At 33.9% G+C, this 22,416-nt stretch overlaps 1 protein-coding gene across 1 annotated transcript in view; it reads right to left on the bottom strand.

Annotated features, from left to right (window-relative positions):
- The window catches only part of COL11A1 (collagen type XI alpha 1 chain), a 206,523-nt gene that overhangs the window by 172,815 nt on the left and 11,292 nt on the right, over positions 1-22,416 (bottom strand). The window contains exons 2-4 of the mRNA XM_058538650.1: positions 12,543-12,710; positions 7,091-7,304; positions 3,467-3,629 (exon numbers count right to left, since the gene is read on the bottom strand). Coding sequence (XP_058394633.1) covers positions 3,467-3,629; positions 7,091-7,304; positions 12,543-12,710 — 545 coding nt within the window. The remainder of the gene's footprint in view (positions 1-3,466; positions 3,630-7,090; positions 7,305-12,542; positions 12,711-22,416) is intronic.

Here is a 22,416-nt window from a genome sequence, read left to right on the forward strand (position 1 = left end):
ATCCCTATCAGTAAGAATATTTGAAATGTCATAGTTGTAAGATAATAAAAAAGAACAGAAGTTATAATAATAATTAAGAAAATGACATACTTATGCATAATTAAATTAACACATATATATAATTAATACTAGTATTTTAAGCACTTGACATAAGATCATTTTTTTAATAAGTGCTTATGAGCACTATTCACATTTGAAGAATGAGAAGTTAAAACTTACATAAAGTAATTACACAGAGAAACATGATTAAGCTAGATGCTGGGATTCAAAATCAGATTTTTCTCATTCCAGAATCAATTCTTATATTCACTCTGCTATGCTGAAATTATATAATCTGAATTATGGGTCTATGTATTCATTTCGGCATTGTGTCATAAACTACTTTGTCACACTTTTGAAAACATTTTCAGTCTTGCTTTTATAGGTTTAATGTTGAATTCTTAAAAGTCTTCAGATTTCAATTCAAATATGGCCATGTTTGGTACTTTTTGCCATAATAATACCATTCCATAAATGGAGGAGAGTATATAGATGAAATTACATACACCAAACAAATTTGCATCTAAATTGCAATGACACTATTTCCAAAGAAGTGACATACCCAGCTTTCAGACTAATGAATCACTGGTGTTTTTATATCATTTTCATCACTACAATTATTTATCAAACACTAAATTAATGCCTCATGGCACCATCCTCTCTCTTGTCATTTCTAGTTTAATTTTGACACATTCAGTTGTAAAGATTTAAAAGTCTATATAGGTACCATAATGTAAACCAAAATGAAAGGAAAAATATTTGAGTAAATTTTTAGAAAAAGATATATCAACATCATATTCAGACAAAATGAACTAATTTCACAAAAGGAGTCATAAAATTTTATTCTGATTTAAAAACCTGGGTGTTTGAATCATTCATTTTCTTCATGTTCTTTTTTTAAGTGGTTAAGACTAAATAGTTTTTCAAATTTCATATACCCACAAAATAATAAAATTTAGGAAATAAGACCTGAATTTTATGTATGATGACTGTTTGGATACGTGAATTAGATAAAGACAAAACTTCATCCCATTCAAAGACTTTTGTTCTAAAGCCCTCTCACTATGTTATTAAATAAAAATTGTTTCTCTATTTAATTGGTCAAAGATAGTATAAGATAAACCTGAGAGTGAAGATTCTGCATTCATTTACTTTTTCAAAACTAATTATACTTCATCCTAAATAATTGTTATGTTTAAAGCTCCATAGAGTTTCATGAAACTCCAAGATGCAAAGCAGTTTAATAAGCTTATTTTTGCTACTCACTGTCATACTCACTAAAGGTTTCACTAATGAATCTTATAAAGATTATTTTTCTTAATGGTTTTTCCCAATAAACAGCTGGAGTTACTTCAGGATTTAGAATATGGTTTATGCAATTAAAAAGCTAAGAATTAATCAAAGAAAATAACAATAATCTTTGCTTCCAGTACCTCTGTCTTTGGTAATTTACTAGAAGCCTTTAGGCCAAAGCTATTTTGGTTAGCAGTAGTTGAAAACATATAGAAATATTTTAGGGAAATCACTTGTATGATTCTAGGAGTTGATACTGTAATCAGCCTATGAAACACGAGGCTTTTTTCACATATTTTTAAATATGTAACATCAAGTTCAATTATTTATCTTGAAAAAAGAATTTACTGTGATAGTCTGAAACTACGCCTCAAAAACTCTGAACTGGACCCCAGTGAACATGAGTGTAGCATATACGAAAGAAGATGGAGTATGGCCTTTGTGTGGGAACGGTGGGGGAGAGTAAAAGAAAAAATTAAATGATATTAACCTAGAAGTAAGTTCAGGTAGAAACAGAAGTCTAGATGCTATGAAACTGTATGAAAAAGAAATCTAATCAACATGTACATTTACCAAATTGTATCTTCCCTGGCCAGCAAATTTTGAGAATTAAAATTAATTAATTAATTCATTTTTTGAATTAATTTTTTTCTCTTCTATATTTCCTATTTATATATTCTAATCATTTATGATGAACAAAATCTACTCTTAATTTCCATTATTTAACTTCCAGAGGTTCTGTGACTATACATAGCAATAGATTAAACTAATATATGAAATGAAACCATCCACTGATATAGTTCTTCCATATTACACATTTATATTGCTGGAAAATAAGGCTGAGTGCATTACAAAAATAAATTTAGCCTATGAAACTGATGTTCATAAATAATTTAATTTTAAAATAGAACTATGCAAGACTAGAAATTAATTTGTTTACAATATTCTCTCATCTAATAAATAAATATTTATTTATTATCATTAGTGTGCAATCAGTGTATGATATTGGAACATCTAAGAGTAGATTATTATATATTGCCTGAATCAGTTTACCATTTAATTTGGTATGATATAATGTATTAAAACATTCTGTTCAGAGTCAAAGCCTTGGGTACACACTAGTGGAGAAAATCAGAAACAAACAGACCCAAATAAACAATCTGAAAATGTCACAAATGTTAACTATATTTAAAAGTATGCCATAAGTTGTGTATATAAGTACAAGAATGCTATATTCTATTGACACTTTGAATTTACACTGTTCTTTTTATGAAAATACATACTGTCTGTGTGTATGTGTGAGTATATGTATGTGTGTACATATGTGTGTGTATATACATATTCACACATCAACAAAATACAGCAAATCTTCCATATAAAACTTGTCTATTAATCTGTAATATATTACACAGCTTTACTTTGTTACACTTTGAAAAATAAATTACTCAGAAATTGTATAAAAACAATCATCAGAGTAATGAATAATGTCTCAGGAGTGCATCCTTTTTGGGGGTCAGGACCTAGATCTGTTTGTTCTGTTAATAACTGACTAAATGAAAATTAAAGCACGAGTTACTAGGTCCAATGTTTGAAGGATTAAAAGAAAGAATGTGATTATCATAATTGGTGAATTATAATTAGAAGGAAGCTTTTTACCATGACCTTCACATTATTAAAAATGTGATTTTAAAAACTTAAAGTTCATCTTTTGCAATATGATCTCTATTTCATGTTGGAAACATTCACAAAGAACAGAGAAAGGCAGAATATCTGACTTGCACATTTCTCTAAATTAATCTCCCAGTGAAGGAAGTGAAGAAAATGTTCTTTTCTCCAATGAAAACAATACAAAGTACTAGGAGCAAAGCCATTTGCCCTTCCCAGGAGAATAGCATGCCTGTGTTCAAATCAACCAATCTCTGTAAATGTTTCCCAGGCGTTACAGTCACCATTGTCTACTCATTCTCTTACTGAACAATAGAAAACATCACTGCTACACCCACAGGGGAAGAAAGTAGGTCACCCTTTAGAGGTTTCAACTTTGCCTTATAGCATATATTGATTGTTACTATTATTAACGCAGTTCATCTGATTAACCGTATTCAGCTTAAGATAAAGTTTGATTTATTTTTACCTCAAAAACTTCTTCATCCAAAATCCTTGTTCCAAAAACCATGATTCCATTGGTGTCAACGATTGCTCTCTCACTTCTCTCAAGTGGTTTTGTGGTTTTCTTCTTACAATCAACAATCATTGTCACAGTTTTCTTTTCCACACTGATTGCTACCCGATGCCACCTAAAAAAGCCAAATAATTCCTTTGTAAACGTCAAAGACATTGTTGCCAAACCATTATTCACGTTAAAGTGTAATGTATTTTAAACTGTAAAAGTGAACTGAAATTGTGCAAAATGTAGGCTCATTTATTAATCAATCAGTTAACAGGTGACTACTTACTGTTTACCCAAACAGTGCTAGGTACTCAAAAGGACACAAGCAGTGTAAGATGCACAGCAGGATTGGCTGTCCACGCTGATAAGGAAGTGCCCATCCTTTCCTTACTTTGTGTTGTTGTAACAAAAGCTTAATCTCACCATGTCCTGATGAGGGTATTTGATAGAGATCAGGGGTGGGATATGGGGTAAGTAATAGTTTCTATGTACGCAAATGCTTTCTTCCAAAGTGGAATTCCACTTAAAAAAAAATTCTGCTTTAGAGATCCCCCGAGATTGACTGTAAAAGGATGTGTCTACTAATTGAATGACTGCCCCATCTGGAGCAACAGAACGTTCTAATTGTAAAACACAATGTGCTTCTCTGTCTTTATTCACATTTATTTCAAGTGCTTTCCTTTTCTTTTTCCACTTTAATTTCAAGACAGTTATAGATCACTATTGTGGGCAGGATCCAAGATGAGACACAATATCTCTCCTTCTTTCCAGGGTTGGCAGGAAGTGGGAACACTGAAAGAAAACATAGTCAACGCATATGTGGAGTGAGAGTCTCGATTCTCTCTGAAGCTACTTCTCCAGCTAATTCAGCGTAGTGATGACAAGCTTAGGGGGGAGACTTGGCCAGTCCTTTGGAAACATACATACTCTAATCATACTGTAAAGTGGTGGGGTTTATTAACAGTATCTGGTGCTAACATAAACCACTAAGTGAAACTCACTTGGATTTTGCAAGCCACTCTGGTTTATATTTTATTTTATTTTCCAAATGAAAAGTGCTAGATTAATATTGCAGAAGCATCTAGGACTAGATTCATAAAACAAAGTACCTAAAAAGTTTCAGGAGCTTTCCTACAATGTCTATTTCATGTGACTTGGCATGGCTACTGACGAGGACCAAGTGTATTTCCATATACACTTAATCTTTGGTCTTTCCATAGCACATTCAACTAGTATAGGCATCTGCTTGGTTTGAACTGAGCAAAGATTAATATTAGGAGCCTCTTAATACTGTGAGAGTAAAATTTACACATATTTCTGCCAAGAAGCATGTGTCCTAACTTAAACCACCTCCACTATTGTGGGTATGTACTTTTCATTAACAGAAAATAAAATGATTTCATTTGTTAAAAGCTGATTAGGACTCTAAACTTGGTATTTTTTTTAATTAATTTAAGCTTTGAGAACAATGATGTCATTATCATGGTATCACACACAATATTCAAAATACTAAATTAACTCTTAGTTTTGGAGTCATTCTAAATTATTCTCTTTCTCTCATCCTACACATTCACATCATCAGAAAATCCCGTCAATTCTTTTGTTTTTGTGTTTTTTTGTGAGGAAGATCAGCCCTGAGTTAATATCCATGCCAATCCTCCTCTTTTTGCTGAGGAAAACCAGCACTGAGCTAAGATCTATTGCCAATCCTCCTCCTTTTTTTTTCCCCCAAAGCCCCAGTAGATAGTCGTATGTTATAGTTGCACATCCTTCTAGTTGCTGTATGTGGGATGCCTCCTCAGCATGGCCCGACAAGCGGTGCATCAGTGCGTGCCTGGGATCCGAACCCGGGCTGCAAGTAGCGGAGCGCGGGCACTTAACCGCTGAGCCATGGGGCCGGCCCCTCCCGTCAATCCTTATATTCGAAGCATATGCAGAATCCAATGTGTCTCAACTTTGTCTAAGCTGCCATCTCTCTCTCCTAGACTCCTAACGGGTCTCTGCTTCCACTCTGATGCAATCAGAGTGATCATCTTAAAATATAAGCTAGATCAATCCTCAGGCTTACTAAAAACCATCTAATACTCCCAATAAAAGCTGATGTCCTTACACTGCCTCACAAGAGTGTCCCTCGGTCCTCTCTGACCTCATGCCCAACATTTTGCTTTCTGATTCCCTGCACTCCAGCCACACTGCTGCCTCTTTGTTGTTCCTTGCTCATGTTCTTCACTCTGCCAGGAATGCTCTTCTTCCATATCCCCACATGGCTCACTCTCTCACTTCCAACATGTCTTTGCTCAATGCAACCATATCAAAGAGGACGGTTCTATCTAAAACAGTACCTCCTACACTCCTTACCTTGATTTATTTTCTTTTATAGAACTATCATCACTTTTCATGTTAAGTATTAAGGGTAATAATGTAAATTACTCATGAAAGCCTAGTTTTTTCTGACACTGAGACTTAAAGCTTTCTCCATGGTCCTGACAAAGAGAGTGTGTATTTTTTTTCCTATTTGCACTGCTATTTCCTTCTTATGTCTTATAACCAAATGTCATATTTCAGATAAATCTATTTTTAGAAGCCTAGATTCAGCAATAAAATACCAAGTAAATTTAATAATCACTTATTTGTATTTAGCTGCTTCCTAAGTGAAAGGCAATGTTCACAACACAGAATTCAGAATTCAGCACGATTTTCAGAAGAATGTGGTGGTTACTGGAAAGTCTGACTACCTGAGTTCAAACCCTATCTCCGCCAAATATACGACCTCAGGCAAGTTACCTAAACTCTCTGTGCCTCAGTTGCCTTATCTATAAAACAGTTATTGACGTTACATTCTTCAAAGAGTTGTGAAAAATTAAGTGATTCAACTATGTATAAAGTGTTTAGAATGGTATACAGCACATATGAAGTATAGTATTATATAAGGTTTCCTATGATCATCAATATTAATTGATATCATATGTTAATATGATTGGTAAAAGGTAAGTCAAACCAGGTCATTCCTCTGCTCAAAACGTCTACAGTGACTTCTCATTTCACTCAGAATAGAACCCAAAGTGCTTATAATCGCCTACAATGTGCTGCACCATTTGGCCTCCCATTACTTCTCCAGCCTCCCCATCCCATTCTACTCCTGCTACGCTGCCATCCTTGACATTGCTCAGACCAATGGAATCAGAGGCTTTGTATCTGCTTCCTTTCCTACTGGAATAGTACGCTTTTAATTATCAGCACGGCATGCACCCCACATCCTTCACATGTCACCTTTTTAGTGAGATTCTCCCTGATCTCACTCCTTAAAACTGCACCCTCCACCACCATTTCCAATACTCTTCACAGGTCTATTTCTCTCTCTCACTTATCACCACCTGATATACCATTTATTAGTAATTTGTTTTTTTATTGTTCATCATTTGTCTACCTAGACTGTAAAGTAAATTATGTAAGAATAGATATTGTATTGTTTTGTTCATTTCTATATCACCAGTCCCTAGAAAAACTACTTGATAAATATTTGTTGAATGATCAAATGAAAGAACTGCTTTCAACATAGTTAAAACATTGGATTATTGTGTTACTTACTTCCCATCAGCAATGTTAACAGTTCTAAAGAGGGGATAGTCTTCTGGGGCGGGTTTCCCAGTGTGGTCTTCAAACAGGAAAACAGGTGACCTCCCAACCTCAACACCGACTTGCTGAATACCGTGCTCATTATATATAGATAAAAGGAAAGACTGAATTCCTTTTTTGGGTTTTACTGTAAATAATATTGAAAAATCTTCTGGGAAAGTTCCTCCTGAGAAAAGAAATCCAAAGGGTCAGAAATTCCAAATTTCTAAATTATTCCTGGATCACCCTACTATTTTTGAACTTTCTATGTGGCCTTAGTAAGTCACCTAAGTTCAAAGTAACAACAATACATCTTAAAAAACAAATGAGAAGAGGACTCTGTTAAGCTTTCTCTGCAATAATTGTCCAAGGTATATTCAAACTTTAAAGCCACTCATTCAAAGCACAATGATTATGTGAAATTCAATTTGAAGCTAGGAAACAAAATCACGGGGCCAGTAGGATATCAAACACACAGTAAGCACTTTTAAAACACTTATTAAGTACCACTTTTGGTGTAAGATTTATATTTTCTGCCTTTGTCTAATCTGTGGCAGAGGCATTGTAAGGGCAAATATATGAAGGTATTCTTTCAGTCATCCCTTCAAAAGCTAAGGAGTTTCTGATTGGTTTTTCTTACCATACAAAACATTGTACATCATACATTCCTATCACACATACATCAGTTTCACTAATAAAAAGCTATGTCATTATAAATCAGAACTATTAAGTACTTGGTTAATTTGATTCTAAATTCAAGAGGGCAGACTGTCTTTTCTTTTCTTTTCCTTATCACCGTCATAACTCAAATATCCAGCATGAGGTCAGATCTACATACATGCTTAGCAAGCACTTATTAAATAATTATATCAGTTAAATGATTACCATAAATATATCTCAGACAGCTAAGCAATAACTACTTATTTTTATAGAAACACTGCATGTTAAATTGTGGGTTTTATCTTTCAAAAATAGTTTTACATATATATCGTATTTGATCCTTTTACTACCATGAGACATAAGTAAAGCAGGCATTATTATTTTAAGGGTAAGATTATTTCAATTAAAAAGTTGTCCATTGGCAAAACTGGTGTATATGTGCATGTGTAATCAATGTGTATCAATGATACCTGGGCCAATGTGTAATCATGATATCTGGGCCAAGAGCTTCCATATTCAACCCATTTATTCCAAATTCTATTATACACAATAGTATAAAAAATAAAAGTATTATGAATATGACTATGTCATGGATTCAAATTCAAAAGATTATAGGAGACCAACAATTCCACTTCTAAGAATTTTTCAGGGTAGGAGGGATGCTTATGTGTAGATATTATAAGTCAATTCATCAGAACATTATTTATAATTATAAATGTTAAAATAGCCTGCAAGGGTTGGGACCAGTTAAATAAAATACAAAGCATCTATACAGTGGAATCCTATGCAGTCACTTAAAATAATGTAGTGGAAAGACCTTTTATGAAATGGAAATTATTTAAAATGTTGTCAAAATTAAATAAGAGCATGTCACAAAGAAAGTAGTCAATTAATATTAAGTACTCAGTTCTAATCATGTCATATATATATATAACTCCAAACTAAAAAGTGTTTCTGTTAAATTTTTCAATTTTAATTTTTAAAATAATTTACCAAGACAACTTTGCTATATCACAAGTAGGTCATAAAAGCTTTGCTATCATAGCAAAAAAAAAAAAGAATATATATATAGTTTTGTTTCATTGGATTTGTGTCACAGAGACATCACATTTTATAATTACAAAAATCAACAGAAGAAAAATAACCATGGAAATAAAATGGAACTGTAATAAAGCACATCAATTAACAAAACACTTTCTACCTGCTTATACTATAAATAAAAAATGCAGGTAATTCAGCCTATTACTGAAGAAGCTACATAGCAAATAAACTTTTCTTCAATTGAGTAGCTCAGAATGTTGAGAACCATAGGAATTCCTTCCCTCAATTTCTTAAATATCTTGTATATCGAAAAAAATACTGCTAAAATATTATGAGCTATCAGTTTTGCAAAAAATTATAAAATAATATTTACATAGGGACATTTAGGAAAGGAATAATTTCAGGAAAAACTATATTTATATAAGACTAAATAAATTATAACAAATTTTAGTTAATCATCCAATTTGTACGGCACAACTTTTGAAAATTGGCAACTTTCAAGCTACACTAATGAGTAAAATCTTTTGATTTTCTTTCAATGGAAGTATTATTTCCAAATTTAAAATTAAGCAATAAGATATTAATTATAGTCTTTAAGCTATGACCTTTAAAAAAGGAAATTTAGTTATCTAAATAATCACGGTGATGTCAAAATGTTCACAGTCTAACCTAAGGACCCCACCTTAGTTTCCTGTTTATAAGATGCTAATCAAAGTTGTTCATAACTGATTGAATGTATCAGAGAGAATTCGCTATGATATTAGTTCAACAGAAATGCAACCATTTCATATGTGAAATTTTGTCTGAAATAGCAGTGATCAGTATATAGATAGATAGATAGACAGATAGATAGATAGATAGATAGATAGATAGACAGATAGACAGATAGATAAAATCTGGAATTTTTCGACTTAATAAATGTTTTGAAATTATAAATACAAACTAAGAATAAAGTATACTCTGTTAAATGACTATTGTTAAAGAAAAAATGCTATACTACCTTAGATATGTGTTATACATAAATCATATATATAAATCATATATATGTAATAACCATAATTCACTCCAAGTATATCAGATTGAATAGTGATTCTTAAAATGGGCTTTTAACATCAATAGATATTGCATCTATGAATAAATTTGATATAAAAAAGTCACAATAATTTTATTATTTGATTTTAATTTTTTAAGTTTTGGTTAATATTTTTCATGCAGAATATGTCTCTCTTTAACTAAAATCTCTTTCTGATGTAGTTTAGTGGTCAGTAGGACTTTTTAAACTAGACAGGGAAGACAATTTTGTATGGTGGGAAAAACCCACTTTAGTCTAATAGAAACAAGGACTGTCTCTCAGCTTCACATCATTCACTGGTTCTGTGATTATATTCAAATAATTCACACTTCAAACTCCTAATCCATAACTTGGGTTTAAATATTCCCCTTCCAAATGGTTATGAAGCTAAAGATCAATATACACAAAGTTTCTCGCATAGTATATGCAAGATAGTATCTTGCATACTATCTGTCCCACAGCAGGTATTCTAAAGAGGGCAGATAGAATTTGCAAATTACAGCTTCTATTCAGTTCACATGCACAAAGTTCTCAGACATTTAAATTAAGGACCTAGGACTGGGACTTTGGAAGACGTATCTCTTAAGTCTACCAGAATATTACAATGACTATCTGACAACCCCCCCACCCCCACCCCCACCCCAATGTTGAAGTTTCTAATACTACTGCTTACTTTATTCATTAGAAAAAAGTATTATGTCTTCCCATAACGGAAGAAAAGTCATTCCAAATAATTTTACAAAGATCTTTTTTATTTTATAAAGAATAATATTCACATATACACTGTTTAGATTTTTTTTAATGGTGAATGTGTTATTGGTAATTTTTATTAATTTTCATTTTGCATTATTTGACAGAAAGTTCTGCTCTCTAGGAAGGCAAGATTATAATCATTTGCGTGGGGAAAAATGAGGTCTCTATCATAGATGTCTCTTCCTCTCTGAAATACTCATTAGAATCATATGCTTAAGACACAATGTTGTGAGAAGGAAAAAAAAAAAAAAAACTTTGATATCAATGAATTCTAACCAGTGTGGGAGGACATCTTAGAGGCATACATTGTACTCTTTTTCTGTGAGCAAAACAACCGAAATGATCAAATTAATCAAATTAACTAACTACTACATTGGAAGGCAGAAAAACATCCTAAGATGATGAGCCAAAGTATAAAAAATTAGAAACCAGCTTCTAAAGCTTTTTCATTAATCTATTTTCCTCTGTTTTTCTCTCTTAAAAATTCTCATTTCTTTCTTATTTTCACACAAGAGTGCAGATAAACAGAAAAACAACTTAGAGTTTTACTATTTAAAGCTTTTAAATTTGATTTAAAAAATATTTTATGGATTTAATAACTATTTTACTTTTTTAGTTTCAAAGTCAGAAAAACTGCGCATTGACTTTTTTTATACTTACAGTTTGTTACTTTTGTCCACCACAAATTATTGCAAAACAAGAAATATTTTGGAAGAACGGATGAATGATCAAAATAAATGTCTTTTCAAAAATATTTTAAAATGTCCTTCCAGGAGAGATATATTATCTTGTTGTGTAATTTTTAGTCCCTTGATTTATAACTTTTCCATTGTTAGAAAACAGCTTATGTGAAGATAGGGTATTTACATTCCTTTAGGTGGAGACAGTACAGGACAATATGAAGAATTTAAATGACAAATTGCTTCTAAAAAGATCCCAAAGCACCAAAAAGGAACATTTGATAATATAGAAAATAAATATTGGCCTTGAAACAGACATGACCTGGATTAAATATTGACCCCAAGTAATTTGGACAAGTCTGAGAACCTCAGTGGAACTCAGTTTCTCTTCTGTTAAATAAGGATGAGGACACTCAACTTAGTAAAGTCATAAGGAAGAATAATTGACGTGTCCAATAGGAGGCAAGGACTTGTAAGGAGTTACCTGCTTAGAAAATGTGATGCTCAGAGATCGTCATTTCACCACTCAACTCCCTTTCCCTACATTACCATGATTTCTAGATAATTAGTGTTAGTAGGTCAATTAGTGCTTTCACGGAATGAAAAAAAAAATTCACCAAGTATTCTTCAATAACATCAGGTGAAGACTTACAAAATCTCTAGTCCCAGATCTCCCAATGACTATGAGATATGACTGGTTTTTATTATATTTGAGATAAGAACAAGATCCAGAAATAATACAGAATAATTTGTTTTATAACATCAACTGAAGAAGTATTTCTTTCAATAGAAATTCACATTAATTTTAGGAAGACATTCATTAAGCATATCTAAATCCACATACCCATTAAATCAACCTGGGTAGTCCTTAAGGGTAAAGTTGCCATGTTCCTCCAATAAATAAATTCTACATGATTATATGCAAGCATGAACTACACACAATGTTGTCTTCAAGATTTGTCATCTTGAAATAAAAGAAGAAAGTATTAAATTTTCAAATAAGTCTATCTTCTGTGATTGTATTGAATTAAGATCGGTAATTATTAGGTCACTAGTTATTTTCATTAGGTCACCCTGGGGACCACAATGTATTTGGTTTCTGATATATTAAACAATTTTATTTCCCCCCATAATTGTACATTATATATCACGATAAAAGGAAATAATAGTGAGTAAAGTCTTTGTAGTACTAGTAGTTGTAGTAATAAAGTGAACATACCTGAAAATAACTGTTTTGTTGGGGCACTGAGTTGTGCTTGCTTTGAAACTCTGTAAGCAGTATCTGAACCTTGTGAATTCTTCCTGTTTGTGCAAAAGCCCGTTGTTTTTGATATCCCCTCTGGAGAATTGTGAAAATCTAGAGCTTTTAGTACATCAACTGGAGCAGCTGAAAAATAAGTAAAAAATAAAAACATAATTGAACAAATAATCTAATATAGATATGAGTATTTTTAACAGAGGAAATAGTTTATTGCTCCACTTCTCAAATCTATTTATCACTTGCCATGCTTCTCTAACATTTGGGTAGGAGACAGCACAGAGATATATAAACCATAACAACATTCCCATATACAAAAATACCTAAAAATCTGGAAACAATTTATGGAAAAGAAAAACTGAAGGTTTGCATATATATATAGTTTGCATATGTATATATACATATACCTGTGTGTGAGTGTGTGTATATGTATATTTGGAATATAATGTACCGTATATATGAATTTACAAACATTCTGATGCATCAATTACAATTTATAAAATCTTTCATCATTCCAAGTAATGGCATTATTTGGAATTAAAGTGAAAGCCAGCATCTGTACATAATCCATTAATTTCTAATAGATTTACTATCCATAATCTAAATAAAGATGATTTTGAAGATTCAAATTTCCAATAAACGTTATACATAAATACTGTAAAACGTGCAGTGACTAAGCCATTTTGTATACACAAAGAGAAATTGAAAGATGTTAAAAAGAATAGGTAACAAAATAAAATGCCCTTGTTTGGAGTGCTTTCCTATGTTAGTTATCCAGAAAGCATATATGTGTATGAATTTGTGTGTATCTGCATATGTGTGCATGAGTGTATGTATCTATATATAATTTGCTGAATTTTCCCCTCTGAATTTACCAGAGTAACTCCATGGACATTTCTTCATGTTTCAAGATGATTTAGATTGAAAGTCCCTGGAGACAAGTAATTGTCTTTTCTTCCCCTTTTTTGTAGACTTAGAGTATCTAACACAGGGATATTTGTTGGCAGAAGCATAAATTTCCCAAATCCAATCCATTCTAACTACCTCCTGTTACTGTGAAGTGGTCAATACAAAATAACTTTGGAATCTTCAACTTCCCCTTTGCAAGTATGATCCCTTTGGATAAACTTGATGTTTTAAACAGCTTTATTGGAATATAATTCACATACCATGCAATTCACCCATTTAAAGTGTACAATTCAACGTTTTTTAGTATATTATAAGATTTTTAAATTTTAGTAAAATGTATCTAACATAAAAACTTGCCAATTTAACCATTTTAAAGTATACAATTTAATTGCATAATTACATTTGCAATGTTTTGTAACCATCACCACTGTTTCCAAACTTTTTAATCAGCCCAAACAGAACCTCTGTAACCATTAATAATAACTCCTCATTCTCCTCCTCTGCCAAGGTCCTGGTAACTTCTAACCTACTTTCTGTCTATTAGAATCATACAATATTCTTCAAAATGCTAAACATAGAAGTACCACAAGACCAAGCAATTCCATTCCCCCAGATATATACCCAAAAGAACTGAAAGCTGGGACTCGATCGGACAGCTGTACACCAATATTCATTGCAGCATTCTTCACAACAGCCCAAAGCTGAAAACAACTCAAGTTTCCATCAATACATGAACAGATTAAAAAAATGTGGCATATACATACAATGGAATATTATTCAGTCATAAACAGGAATAGAGTTCTGATACACACTGTGATGGACTTTCAAAACATTACACTACATAAAATAAACCAGACATAAAAGGACGAAATTGATTTTTTTAGACCCTCAAATTCCCTGGTTACAACTAAATATCTATTTAATTCACTAAGCAAGTCAAAATATGAATCATGTGTTGTTAAGCATTGTTATAAAAACAGACATTAGAATCCAGGTTACTGGGGGTCGGCCCCGTGGCTGAGCTGTTAAGTGCGTGCGCTTGGCTACTGGCGCGCACCGCCGCACCGCTTCTCTGGCCATGTTGAGGTGGCATCCCACATACAGCAACTAGAAGGATGTGCAACTATGACATACAACTATCCACTGGGGCTTTGGGGAGAAAAAGGGAAAAAAAAAAAGGAGGAGGGTTGGCAATAGATGTTAGCTCAGGGCCGGTCTTCCTCAGCAAAAAGAGGAGGATTGGCATGGATGTTAGCTCAGGACTGATCTTCCTCAAAAAAAAAAAAAAAAAAAAGAATCCAGGTTACTCAATATATTTATATTCTATTGGCTTTCTATCTTTATTCAAAAATAAAAATATTCAAAGGAGGCCACGTGCCAGCCAATGTGTCACTGAGCATATATGAGAGGTAGTCTTTACCTCAAGTACTTAGATTCTAATTAAGGAGGCTCTATATATGCCCCAATAAGTATGTGGGAGGCAGTATCTACATTTATATAGATGCACACAGCACTGTTTTGTTCAGAAGAAAAAGAGATCTCTTCTGGCTGAAAGTGAGAACCAATATTATTGATTTGAAAAGTTTCAGTTAGTTAAAAAAATAGAATTGCCACCAAATTTCAGAATATGTTGTATTTTATAAATATACTGTCTCTGAGAGAACTTATTGAGAATGAAGATGAGCCTGATTTCCAAAGCATGAAATACCATCCCCACAATTTATCACATTCCACAAAGTAGAGAGTAACTTGCAACAGAGTATTGTTCTTTGAAAATTACAATTTCAACTAATATTTTTTTACAATTACTATCAGTCTGTTATAGAATGTACAAATGAATGTATGAGTGCTTGTGAGCAATGTACATCTAGTAATTTCCTTAGTTAATTAAATTTTAGGAGTATTGACTTCTACATGTACAAACATATGTGAACGGAGGTTTACAAAATTTGCCTCTTACAGTATAACAAATGTACTTGCTTTTAATATTAAAGACTCTGTCTACCTATTTCATCAAGCTTCTGAATGAAAATCAACATACAGTCCAGGAGAGTACACATTGTTCCAAATTATTTAAAAGAAAAAAACCTTTTATTTGTGGAAATCAGACATTTCAAAGGAATTGTTAACTTTATCAAATATGGTACTCTTTAGTTCAGCTTTGGAATATTTAAAAGAATCATAGTGGTATACAAGAACTTTTTTTTCCACTAGTCTTGCTTTCAAAGGCCAACTTTTTAGGCCAATAGGAACCTGATCATTCTTACTTTCCTCTTTTCTCTTATCATAAAACTAAGAAAATAATAACTATAATAGCTGCCATGTCCAGAGAGCCTAATATGTGCCAGTCACTGGGCTGAGTTCTTCACAGGCATTAACCCTCACAAACCTTGCAGGGCATATGTTCTTATCCTACTGTGCAGATGGAGGAATTGAAAACCAGAGGGTAAACTAAGGATACTCCTAAGGTCTGGGTAAATATCAAGCCTGGGCTCTCTCCACTTCACCACGATCATTGCTGTACCCCATAAATAAAAACTCTGCTAAAAAGAAACTTAAAACATAAATATACTAAAATTATCTTGAGCCAGTTAATTGATTCTTGATGTTTATGTTTGCTTTCAGTTAAACTCAATTCATGTTTCAGGGTATAAATTGCTCTGAAGGAGACTGTTTCTAAAAGCCACAGCATCTTATCTGCTTCTTTTATCTTATCTTCTTGCTCTGAAACTACTAGCAAAAGTACAACTGAATAGGATCAAGACTCCAGGATAGACATGAACCCAGCTATGAAGGCTGTTTCTTCTGTGAAGAGAAGGATGCAGACCCATGGTGAGAGTCCCAACTACAGATAGGAAAATAATACATAAAATAGACCACACTTTCCTTCTCTCCAAACTATCCAAGAACACAGGTTTGTCACATTTGTTCCTTCCTACTTTGAAATTAATATGATAAAAACACACTCCCTCTACAAGATTCAAAATAAGGGCTCTATTTTTAAAGCCTAACAAAGTTCCTTGTATAAACACATGATCTGAAATAATAGTTAACTCTTCAAAAAACAAAAAGTAGAGACATATAATAAAGATTTCAGCTACTTTTTTTTTCTAAAAAGGCATATCAGTTACAAAATGTAAAATTCAGTTAATGAAGTCTTAAAGTTTTTTCCTTTCAAGTAAACTAAACAAAAAATTAAGCCACTTTGAAATTCTGCCTGTTATTTGATCTCATAATCATAGCATTTAACAAATTTTCATAATATGTATTCTATGGTTTGATAAACACACACAAGTGAGGAAGTTTCTTCATATTTTATTAACTGAACTGCAACTGTTTAAAGATTAAAAGCAGTAATTTATTATGGCCTAACTTGATATATATAAAAAAGTGAAATTTCCATATTCAAAGCAATTCTTAAATGTCCTTAATATTTCAATTGTTTCTATGTTGCCAATACTGATGGCACAGATAACAATTAGCATTTCAAGTGTATCCAATTCAGCACAATATTTTGTTCAATAATATTTTTTTCTGCCCTTTATTGTATACCTGTAGGTTTTTTAAATGGGAGGACAGGATTTCAGAGTCCAGTGCATTACTACAATAGCCATTTAACTGGTTTCCATGCCTTTTCTCATCAATCTGCATACCACAGCTTGAGTGAGTTTCTAAAGCTCCATGCCTCATGGCAATGTGCTGCTTAAATTCCTTCTGAGGACCCCACTAATTTCCAGATGGTATCCACATCCTTGCATATAAATCTTGATGATCTGGACACACCCACTTATCCTCCCAGTTCCACCCCTACTGCATCTCAGTCCTTTTCTCTCATTATCCCTAACCCCTTCCTCACTCAGTGCTCTAGGACTGGGACCTCCCAGAACCCACCGTGTTCTTTCTCCTGCCTCTGGGCCGTTATAAATCATACTCCCTCTGTCTGAAACCCTTAGCTCCACCTCACTTGAGGAATGTGTAGGATATAACTGATATGCAATCCCCTCAAGGAAGCAGTCCCTATCTCCCAAAGCACTTTTCACAGTAGGTTTTTTTTTTTTTTGTGAGGAAAATCAGCCCTGAGCTAACATCCATGCCAATCCTCCTCTTTTTGCTGAGGAAGACCGGCTCTGAGCTAACATCTATTGCCAATCCTCCTCCTTTTTTTTTCCCCAAAGCCCCAGTAGATAGTTGTATGTCATAGCTGCACATCCTTCTAGTTGCTGTATGTGGGACGCGGCCTCAGCATGGCCAGAGAAGTGGTGCGTTGGTTCGCGCCCGGGATCCGAACCCAGGCCGCCAGTAGCGGAGCACGCGCACTTAACCTCTAAGCCACGGGGCCGGCCCTCCCAGTGGGTTTTAATTATTTGCGTATACTTAACTTTTTTCCCAAACTAGAAGAGAACAGGTACATACACACACACACACGCACACATGGACTATATAAAATCTTGGTTGAATATGAAATACAATTGGGTGAAAATATATAGAAGCCACTTCCTCTGAAGTCCATAGGGCTCTGTTGACTTAAAAATTTTTGAGCTCCCAATATGTCTTTTCTACTGTGTTCTGTTGATCTCTTGAACACCCTCACTCATTCATTGACCATCTGTCCCAGGTCTTTAGTCCTTTCTCCCTTGTTGCCTTCACTGTCCACATGGATTACTGATCTAATATCTCCCAATGCTCTGTTTCATCTGTAATTAATTCTTCCTCTAAACGTCTCCACGGACTCCTATGACCAGCAGTAAAGGGCAGCAGTGCATAGTTGTGAAGAGCCAGACCGGTTCTGAACCTCACCTCTGCTACTTAGCTTTTGTGTGATTTGGACACATTACTTAACTGCTCTGTGCCTCAGTGTCCACATCTGTAAATGAGAATAATAAAAATAGTCACCTAAAAGAGTTTTTGTGAGAACTGAGTTGGTATTTGTAACAATACCTTTGAACAGTGGGTGGGAAAACAACGCCTATAGGTTAGACCTCCTTGCTGCCTATTTTTCTATGATACATGAGACAAGAATGGTTTTACATTTTTAAATGGTTGAAAAAAATTAAAAGAAGCATAACATTTTGTGACATATGAAAACTATATGAAATTTAAATTTCTGCATCCACAAATAAGGTTTTTATTGGAACATAGCCCCACCCATTCATTTATAGATGGTCCATATCTGCTTTTACACTACAATGACAGAGTTGGGTAGCTCTGACAGAGACTGTATGACCTAAAAAAGCTAAAATATCATCTACTATGTGGTCTTTTTGACCTGAGTCCTGAAAAATGGACAGAAGTTCATCAGTGAAGAGGAGGATGATAGAAATATCAAATATGGCAGTACAGATACAAGAGAGCACAGAGTTCAAGGAAATGAAAGTAGTTATACTTGCCTGACAAGACATCAACACTTAATAAATTTAGATGTCCAAATTCTCCCTGGGTGCACCATGGCTACAGAGGACCTCTTGAGAAAAATCACTTCACCATAAATTCACCGCCACACTAAATCCTATCCACTTCCTCAGCCCCAAATTTTATGCTCCAGCTAAAATAAACTTCTTTCAGCTTCTAAAATATACTGTTCCCTTTATTGGGGATGTTTTTTCAATCCTTCCTCAGTTCGCTAAGGATAATTGACTGATTTTTCAACTCTATCATTAGAATGTCCTGGAGAACTTTTAAAACATGGATGCCTGGGTCCTACTCCAATACTAATAACTAGGATGACTGGAGGGGGTCCAGGTATTCATATGTTTCGAAAGTTTCCCAGATGAGTCTAATGGGAAGCCAGGGTTGAAACCTGGTGGACTCAGACCTAATTAACCTTTTGATCTCAGCCAAAGCACGACTTCCTTCAGGAAATCATGACGTATCCCTCCCATACTTGGTTATGTGACCCTCTCATACCATCCCAAGTGCCCTATATTCCCCTTGGATAACTCCACACTCTATTTTGTTTGCTTGCTTAATTATCTCATTTTCATTCTAGGCTGTATGATCTCAGGCACAGCACATGTCTAAATTTTGCTCATGACTTCCCTGTTACATACACACACCACCTTATACATATTTTTTTCTCTCTTTCTCTGCTAAGCTTGTAATTTATTGTTTAATGTCTCCATCCCCTGATAGATTGTAAACCCTCTGACGCCAGCACTATTGACGTTCACTGCAGTATGCCCATGGCACAGCGGTTGACACATAGTAAACAATCAACAGAGGTATGTTTAATAAATGAATGAAAGAGCAGCTACATCCTGCCTCAGAGTTGAAGCTTCTTTCCCACCAATCTGAGAGGAAAATGAAAAGGGTTGGAAGTGACCTTTAAAAACAGCACCTTAAAGAGATTTCCAAGTCTTGTTGTTTCCATTTGATTCAGGTATGGCAAGAATACAGGGCTGAAGTGGCCTTTCTAAAGTAGATGCTTTACCCACTTCTAGGGAGTCACTTATCCTTATCTTGTACTTCACATCACAGGTCATATATGAAATATATCATTATAAAGAGAAAGAAAAGTAAAATAAAACACAGAGTTATAAACCGTCTCCCACCAAGTCATGAAATGCTTTGCTGCTCTAGATAAGTATCAAAAAAACAGGAATGCTGCTGTGTTTACGGGGTAGTGGGATATAGGACTGACTAAAGAAAAAATGAGAGAGAAGTGACTATTTATTACAATTTAACCACCACCATATCCTCTGCTACATTTCAAAATCACAAAAGCTTTTAATAAAGAGTCTAAAGCATAGGATTTGACAAGTGAATAGGCAACAATTAACAACTCAGTTTCTGCATTTGGAACTGCATAACTTATACCCCAAGTTTGGCATTTATTATCTGTATGACTTCGGGTAAGCTATTTACCCCTCTAAGACTTCGTTTCTTCAACTTAACCTCATTTTGAAAACTAAATGAGATAAAGCATTTTAATCTCTGAGGATAATGTCTAACACATACCAAGCACTCAATAAAAATAATATGTAAATGCATTATTTCCTCAAAATACCTTTTGAACACCTCTATTAGTTCCAGTGAGTGCCACCCATGTTTCCCTGGAGTTATAATTCACTTGATTCCTGTCATCCACTTCCCCTGACTATCCTGAAATCTCTTTACAATAGAGTAGGAGACTGAACAGTTTTCTGTCTCTAAAGATCCGTTAGACATCATCCATGAAGATTAGGCAATGCTTAGCAATCTCTCCAGCACGTTCTTATGTTATCCTAGGTACATTCAACAGCTTAAGCAACCAAATGAGTCTCAAATCTATATTTTCATGGTCACTGCTCCATTACAACCCTGTAGCACAACTTGACATAAATATACTGATATTTATGTTAGTATATTTTCCCTTTTAATAATTTTTTCTTTGCATTGCATAGACAATATAACTATAGCTTAAACACAGTAACCCTGATGTGAGTTAGTTACTAAAAGTTTAAAAAAATTAATATTTTAGTGTCTTTCTTCTGATATTATTCCTTCATTTATTTCAAACACACATATGCTAGGTACCAGTCTTGTATTATCAAACAACATGAAGTATTAGAAAATAAAATGTTGACCTAAATTCTCCCATATTTAAAAAGGTATAGAAGTTTATCTTTCAATGACTATGTGGCACAAATAATATCAATAGAAATCACATAAATTTCCTATGTCCCAACACAACCCTTTTTAGCTGAAATTACCAGACTTTTTTTCTGTATTCTGTATTCTAATCTTTGTAGCTAAAAAAAAAGTGCAAAATGGGAGAAATTAACTACTTGAAAACATGGGTAAACTGTAATTAAATGTATATAAGTCAGCCCTGGTGGTCTAGTGGTTTTAGCCAGCCCTGGTGGTCTAGTGGTTAGGAGCCAGTCAGGGGACCACACCACCCGTCTGTCGGTTGTCACACTGCGGCAGCTAAATGTTGCTGTGATGCTGAAAGCTATGCCTCCAGTATTTTAAATACCAGCAGGATCACTCATCGTGGACAGGTTTCAGCAGAGCTTCCAGACTAAGACAGACTAGCAAGAAGGACCTGGCCACACACTTCTGAAAAAATTGCCCATGAAAACCCTACAAATAGCAGCAGACTATTGTCTGATATAGCACCAGAAGGCGAGAGAATGGTGCAAAACCACCAGGCAGGGTTCCACTCTGCTGTACACAGGGTCACTAGGAATTGGAATTAACCCAATGACACTAACAAGTATACAAAATTGTAGTTGTATAGTTTCCATTAAATACTCCTGGACGTGGCAGTGTTCCATAATGCTATCTAGAGTTCATTTTCCCCCAAGGGGTTCCATAATAAACTTAAATGCTTTGCCATGTTAAGCCTATGTTTAGAGAATATATTTCCCTACAGAAAAAAAATATGAACAAGATAAATATAAACATCTCAAGGCTCAAGTTTTTGATGGGCATCTTGGGAAAAAAATGGGTGTTTGATATTCATACAAAGAATAGCATCAAATTGAGAACGACATAAACAAAGACAATATAAAACAGTAGCCTGGAGTTTCGGGAATTTTATAGTTAATTTCATCAAGCTAAGTCCCTAACAAGCCCATGGGTACTGCCATTTCAGAAAATAGAAACCCAATGATCAAATGTAAATGCACTTCCTTACAATTCAATGAAAATACCAGTTTTAAAAAATCAGTTACACAGTGAAATTCAAAATTAGAAAGCTCAGGGAAAAAAATACATAATGAAATATTCTGAAGTGGAACTAATGGAGAACGTGTGACTCCCATCAAAATCAATTGTATTCACATTCCATTGTTGACTGTTTATTCTAATTCTGACCTAACCAGTGGTTGAGAGAAATCCATAAAACACAGGATCCTAGATTTAGGATTGATTAAGAACAATAAATAAATTTTCTTTCAATATCAGCACGTGTGTATATTTCCTTGACAATGTTTAATCTATAACT

Source organism: Diceros bicornis, chromosome 4 (genome assembly GCF_020826845.1).
Source record: "Diceros bicornis minor isolate mBicDic1 chromosome 4, mDicBic1.mat.cur, whole genome shotgun sequence".
Classification (NCBI taxonomy): Eukaryota; Metazoa; Chordata; class Mammalia; order Perissodactyla; family Rhinocerotidae; genus Diceros; species Diceros bicornis.